Raw genomic sequence first — 7,147 nt, forward strand, 5'->3', positions numbered from 1 at the left:
AACTGTCTCATCTTGGGGAAAAAATGTGGAGATGGGGGAGATGCCCTCGCCAATCCCCCCCCACCAAAGAGTTGGGCCAGGCTCCTCCCAGTGGCCTTCAAAAAATAAATAAATAAACCGTCCCCACCACTGCAGTAGAGACGTGTAAGAGCGGCCACTGGGGGACTGACCAAGAAGAGAGAAGTTGTATGTTTTCTGTGGAAGGGTTACCGAGAGATCCTTTTTCCTAAGAATCCCCACCCAACCACGACCACAGCACGAGTCTGTCAGCTGAACTATGTTTCTCCTTGAGACGGCTGGCTGAAGAGAAGTGCAGGGCATGGATGGAGTGACCCCAGAAAGGGGTGGTGGCGGTGGTGGTGACAGTCATGGCTTCTGGGGCCCTGGGGAGAGCACCACGGGGGTTGAGAGGCCATCCACGCTGATGGAAGGGATGTGCACCTGGGCGCTGCCACTGGACGGAAACTGGAAGGAGAGCTTGGCCGGGCTACGGGGTGCAATGGGACTCAGGGTGCTCCAGAAGTGAATGCTGGGGGGCAGCGAGCTGGGCGTCAGCAGCACCGGGGTCAATGTGTGCGTAGGTAGCAGGGAAGGCGTCAGCGCTGGGCCGGGTGCCTGCAGACCGGAACCAGTTCCCGATCCTGGAGTCCGTTCGGGTCCCGGCCCACCCAGCAAGCTCGGGCTGAGTGGAAGCTCCAGGTCCCGGGGCTTCCGGCCCTTCTGAGGCTGGGCGATCTCCGGGCTGGAAGTTGTGGAAGCCGCAAGGCCGCCCACTGGCGCCGCAGTTTCCATAACGACCGCAGGCAGCCGGGCTGGCACGCCCTCCGCGGGAGGGGCTTCGGGCTCGGCCTTGGGCTCAAAGGGCTCGGCCTTGACGGCTTCCAGGACAAACCCCGCCTCCCCAGTGGCTGAGGCTTCTAACTCTTCCTTGGGCTCTTCCACTTTGACCTCTGGGGGCAGTGGCCGGCCCAACCCAGGCTCCATATTTGGCTCTTCGGATTTAAGGTTTGGGGCCTCGGGTGGGGTCAGGATGACCTGCAGAGGCAGGCCGGCCTCCTCAGCCTCCAGGCAGGCCTCCAAGGGGCTTGGGCTGGTGCTCCTGCCCCCCGAGGGGGGCACTGCTGCTCCTGCAGGGGCGGTGTTGGGGAGCACTGTGGAAGGCCGAGGATGAGAGGGCGGCTGTGGCTGCGGCTGCAGGGACTGGATGGTGAAGGTGGAATAGAGGCCCGAGCGCATGTAATCGTTCCGGCTGCTGCGTGCCAAGCCGCCTGGGCCTGCCACTCCTGCACCCCTGGGTGTGCCTGCCTTCCCAGAGGCAGTGTCCCCGGGGACAGCGTGTACAGCTGTGGTGCCCACATTTGCCACAGTGGAGGTGACAGACACCTCAGGCTGGGGTGGGCAGTCCTCAGTGGAGCACCCTGCGACCTCGGGGTAGGACACAAACTTGTAGACGAACTTCTGGCCACTCACTTTGCGGATGATGTTCTTATCATAGTAGTACCGCAAGGCCCGGCTGAGCTTGTCATAATTCATGTTGGTTTTATTCTTGCGCAGTCCCCAGAGCCGGGCCACCTCCTCAGCATCCACCAGCTTGAACTCACCGCCATCCCGGGAGGTCCAGGAGATGATGTGGCCATTGCCTTGCTCTCTCAACAGCTGCAGCAGAAACTGCCACAGCGTCACAGAAGGGTCCATTGCTGGGCGAGCGCTCACGCCATCCCAGGGGTACCTGTGTGTAGCGCAGCGGCGGTGTTGGCAGCTCCGGGGGACGGGGGCTCCATGCGCGGCCCCACCGCCCCCCAGGCCCGGGCTCCGAGGCGGTGGTGGCGGCGGCGGTGGCGGCGGCAGCACCTAGAAGCCGCCCCTGCGTTTCCCCACTGCTCACGTGGGCCCATGAAGGAGGAGCCATGTGTGCATTAATTTTGTATCCTGCTACTTTACCAAATTCATTGATTAGCTCTAGTAGTTTTTCGGTAGCATCTTTAGGATTCTCTATGTATAGTATCATGTCATCTGCAAACAGTGACAGCTTTACTTCTTCTTTTCCAATTTGGATTCCTTTTATTTCCTTTTCTTCTCTGATTGCTGTGGCTAAAACTTCCAAAACTATGTTGAATAAGAGTGGTGAGAGTGGGCAGCCTTGTCTTGTTCCTGATCTTAGTGGAAATGGTTTCAGTTTTTCACTGTTGAGGACAATGTTGGCTGTGGGTTTGTCATATATGGCCTTTATTATGTTGAGGAAAGTTCCCTCTATGCCTACTTTCTGCAGGGTTTTTATCATAAATGGGTGTTGAATTTTGTCGAAAGCTTTCTCTGCATCTATTGAGATGATCATATGGTTTTTCTCCTTCAACTTGTTAATATGGTGTATCACATTGATTGATTTGCGTATATTGAAGAATCCTTGCATTCCTGGAATAAACCCCACTTGATCATGGTGTATGATCCTTTTAATGTGCTGTTGGATTCTGTTTGCTAGTATTTTGTTGAGGATTTTTGCATCTATGTTCATCAGTGATTATGGCCTGTAGTTTTCTTTCTTTGTGACATCCTTGCCTGGTTTTGGTATCAAGGTGATGGTGGCCTCGTAGAATGAGTTTGGGAGTGTTCCTCCCTCTGCTATATTTTGGAAGAGTTTGAGAAGGATGGGTGTTAGCTCTTCTCTAAATGTTTGATAGAATTCGCCTGTGAAGCCATCTGGTCCTGGGCTTTTGTTTGATGGAAGATTTTTAATCACAGTTTCAATTTCAGTGCTTGTGATTGGTCTATTCATATTTTCTATTTCTTCCTGAGTCAGTCTTGGTAGGTTGTGCATTTCTAAGAATTTGTCCATTTCTTCCAGGTTGTCCATTTTATTGGCATAGAGTTGCTTATAGTAATCTCTCATGATCTTTTGTATTTCTGCAGTGTCAGTTGTTACTTCTCCTTTTTCATTTCTAATTCTACTGATTTGAGTCTTCTCCCTTCTTTTCTTGATGAGTCTGGCTAATGGTTTGTCAATTTTGTTTATCTTCTCAAAGAACCAGCTTTTAGTTTGGTTGATCTTTGCTATCGTTTCCTTCATTTCTTTTTCATTTATTTCTGATCTGATCTTTATGATTTCTTTCCTTCTGCTAACTTTGGGGGTTTTTTGTTCTTCTTTCTCTAATTGCTTTAGGTGCAGGGTCAGGTTGTTTACTCGAAATGTTTCCTGTTTCTTAAGGTGGGATTGTATTGCTATAAACTTCCCTCTTAGAACTGCTTTTGCTGCGTCCCATAGGTTTTGGGTCGTCGTGTCTCCATTGTCATTTGTTTCTAGGTATTTCTTAATTTCCTCTTTGATTTCTTCAGTGATCACTTCATTATTGAGTAGTGTATTGTTTAGCCTCCATGTGTTTGTATTTTTTACAGATCTTTTCCTGTAATTGATGTCTAGTCTCATAGCATTGTGGTCGGAAAAGATACTTGATACAATTTCAATTTTCTTAAATTTACCAAGGCTTGATTTGTGACCCAAGATATGATCTATCCTGGAGAATGTTCCATGAGCACTTGAGAAAAATGTGTATTCTGTTGTTTTTGGATGGAATGTCCTATAAATATCAATTAAGTCCATCTTGTTTAATGTATCATTTAAAGCTTGTGTTTCCTTATTTATTTTCATTTTGGATGATCTGTCCATTGGTGAAAGTGGGGTGTTAAAGTCCCCTACTATGATTGTGTTACTGTCGATTTCCCCTTTTATGGCTGTTAGTATTTGCCTTATGTATTGAGGTGCTCCTATGTTGGGTGCATAAATATTTACAATTGTTATATCTTCTTCTTGGATCGATCCCTTTATCGTTATGTAGTGTCCTTCTTTGTCTCTTCTAATAGTCTTTATTTTAAAGTCTATTTTGTCTGATATAAGAATTGCTACTCCAGCTTTCTTTTGATTTCCATTTGCATGGAATATCTTTTTCCATCCCCTTACTTTCAATCTGTATGTGTCTCTAGGTCTGAAGTGGGTCTCTTGTAGACAGCATATATATGGGTCTTGTTTTTGTATCCATTCAGTCAGTCTGTGTCTTTTGGTGGGAGCATTTAGTCCATTTACATTTAAGGTAATTATTGATATGTATGTTCCTATTCCCATTTCCTTAATTGCTTTGGGTTCGTTATTGTAGGTATAGTCCTTCTGTTGTGTTTCTTGCCTAGAGAAGTTCCTTTAGCATTTGTTGTAAAGCTGGTTTGGTGGTGCTGAACTCTCTCAGCTTTTGCTTGTCTGTAAAGGTTTTAATTTTTCCATCAAATCTGAATGAGATCCTTGCTGGGTAGAGTAATCTTGGTTGCAGGTTTCTCTCCTTCATCACTTTAATTATGTCCTGCCACTCCCTTCTGGCTTGTAGAGTTTCTGCTGAGAGATCAGCTGTTAACCTGATGGGGATTCCCTTGTGTGTTATTTGTTGTTTTTCCCTTGCTGCTTTTAATATGATTTCTTTGTGTTTAATTTTTGACAGTTTGATTAATATGTGTCTTGGCGTATTTCTTCTTGGATTTATTCTGTATGGGACTCTCTGTGCCTCCTGGACTTGATTAACTATTTCCTTTCCCATATTAGGGAAGTTTTCAACTATAATCTCTTCAAATATTTTCTCAGTCCCTTTCTTTTTCTCTTCTTCTTCTGGAACCCCTATAATTCGAATGTTGGTGTGTTTAATGTCGTCCCAGAGGTCTCTGAGACTGTCCTCTGTTCTTTTCATTCTTTTTTCTTTATTTTGCTCTGCAGCAGTTATTTCCACTATTTTATCTTCCACCTCACTTATCCGTTCTTCTGCCTCAGTTATTCTGCTATTGATCCCATCTAGCGTATTTTTCATTTCATTTATTGTGTTTTTAATCGATGCTTGATTCATCTTTAGTTCTTCTAGGTCCTTGTTAACTGTTTCTTGCATATTGTCTATTCTATTTCCAAGATTTTGGATCTGGGAAATAGAATCTTGGATCAGCTTTACTATCATTATTCTGAATTCTTTTTCAGGTAGACTGCCTATTACCTCTTCATTTGTTAGGTCTGGTAGGTTTTTATCTTGCTCCTTCACCTGCTGTGTGTTTTTCTGTTTTCTCATTTTGCTTATGTTACTGTGTTTGGGGTCTCCTTTTTGCAGGCTGCAGATTCGTAGTTCCCGTTGTTTTTGGTGTCTGTCCCCCATGGCTAAGGTTGTTTCAGTAGGTTGTGTAGGCTTCCTGGTGGGGGGGACTAATGCCTGTGTTCTGGTGGTTGAGGCTCGATCTTGTCTTTCTGGTGGACAGGTCCACGTCTGGTGGTGTGTTTTGGGGTGCCTGTGGCCTTATTATGTTTTTAGGTATCCTCTCTGCTAATGGGTGGGGTTGTGTTCCTGCCTTGCTAGTTGCTTGGCATAGGGTGACCAGCACTGTAGCTTGCTGGTCGTTGACTGAAGCTGGGTGCTGGTGTTGAGATGGAGATCCCTGGGAGATTTTCACTGCTTGATATTATGTGGAGCTGGGAGGTCTCTTGTGGACCCGTGTCCTGAAGTTGGCTCTCCCACTTCAGAGGCACAGCACTAACTCCTGTCTGCAGCACCAAGAGCCTTTCATCCACCCGGCTCAGAATAACAGTGAGAAAAAGTAGAAAGAAATAATTAGTAGAAGAAAGAAAGAGAGATTGAAAGAAAGGAAGAAGGGAAGTAAGGAAGGAAGGAAGGAAGAAAGAAAGAAAGGAGGGAGGGAGGAAGGATGGAAAGAAAGGAAAGAAAGGAGGGAGGGAGGGAGGAATGAAAGCAAAAGGAAGAGTAAATGGAAGAAGAGAGGGAGGGAGGGAGGAAGGAAAGAAAGAAAGAAAGACAGGAGGGAGGGAGGGAGGAAGGAAAGAAAAAGAAAGTGGAAAGACGAAGGGTGGCAGGGAGGGAGGGATGGAGGAAAGAAAAAGAAAGAAGGAAAGGAGGAGCGGAGGGAGGGAGGGAGGAAGGGAAGGGAGGAAAAAAAGAAAGAGCAGGTAAAGTAAAATAGAATAAAGTATGAAATATAGTAGCGTTATTAAAATTAAAAAGTAATTATTGAAAAAAAACACGGACCGAAAGAACCCTGGGACATATGGTGGAAGCAAAGCTATACAGAGAGAATCTTACACAGAAGATTACACATACACATTCACAAAAAGAGAGCAGGGGGAAAAATCAAAAATCTTGCTCTCCAAGTCCACCTCCTCGATTTGGGATAATTCGTTGTAAAAAGAGGAAAAGGGCGAAAAGTCTGAAATCTTGCTAAGTCCACCTCCTTAATTTGAGATAATTCGTTGTAAAAAGAGGAAAAAAAAGGGGGGGAAAGTCTTAAATCTTGTCCTCAAGGTCCACTTCCTCAATTTGGGATGATTCGCTGTCCATTCATGCACTCCACAGACGCAGGGCACATCAAATGGACCGTGGAGCTTTAATCCGCTGCCTCGGAGGCTGCACAGAGAGATTTCCCTGTCTCTGCTCTCACAGCTCCCGGGTCTCAGCCTTGGACCTGGCCCCGCCTCTGCGCGTAGGTCGCCGGAGGGCGTCCGTTCTTCGCTCAGACAGGACGGGTTTAAAGGAGCCGCTGATTCGGGGGCTCTGGCTCACTCAGGCAGAGGGGAGGGAGGGGAATGCCCTCTCCTCGCGCACCAGGCAACAAAAGGGAAAAAAGTCTCTTGCCTCTCCGGTAGCTCCAGACCCTTTCCCCGGACTCCCTCCGGGCTAGCACTAACCCCTTCAGGCTCTCTTCCTGCCGCCAGCCCCAGTCCTCTCCCTGCGCTCCGACTGAAAGCCGATACCTGAGCCTCAGCTCCCAGCCCCGCCCACCCTGGCGGCCGAGCAGACAAGTCTCTCGGGCTGGTGTGTGCCTGAGGGCACCGATCCTCTGTGCCAAAATCTCTCTGCTTTGCCCTCCACACCCCTGTTGCTGTGCTCTCCTCCGCTACTCCGAAGCTTTCCCCCTCCGCCACCTGCAGTCTCCGCCCTCGAAGGGGCTTGTAGTGTGTAGAAACCTTCCCTCCTTCACGGCTCCCTCCCACTGGTGCAGGTCCCGTCCATATCCTATTGTCTCTGTTTATTCTTTTTTTCTTTTGACCTACCCAGGTATGTGGGGAGTTTCTTGCCTTTTGGGGGGTCTGAGGTCTTCTGTCAGCGTTCAGTAGGTGTTCTGT

General features: G+C 47.7%; 1 protein-coding gene across 1 annotated transcript; it reads right to left on the reverse strand.

Moving 5' to 3' along the window:
- Positions 1–366: 366 nt before the first annotated feature.
- On the reverse strand, positions 367–1,781 carry LOC307048850 (ETS domain-containing protein Elk-1-like; the record flags this gene model as incomplete). The annotated part of the gene is made up of 2 exons (XM_079698086.1): positions 367–1,697; positions 1,730–1,781. The coding sequence occupies 2 exons, from the start codon at positions 1,779–1,781 to the stop codon at positions 367–369; spliced, it is 1,383 nt and encodes a 460-aa protein (XP_079554212.1).
- Between the last annotated feature and the right edge of the window lie 5,366 nt (positions 1,782–7,147).

This window comes from Hyperoodon ampullatus, assembly GCF_949752795.1.
Source record: "Hyperoodon ampullatus genome assembly, chromosome: 2".
In the NCBI taxonomy this organism is placed as follows: Eukaryota; Metazoa; Chordata; class Mammalia; order Artiodactyla; family Ziphiidae; genus Hyperoodon; species Hyperoodon ampullatus.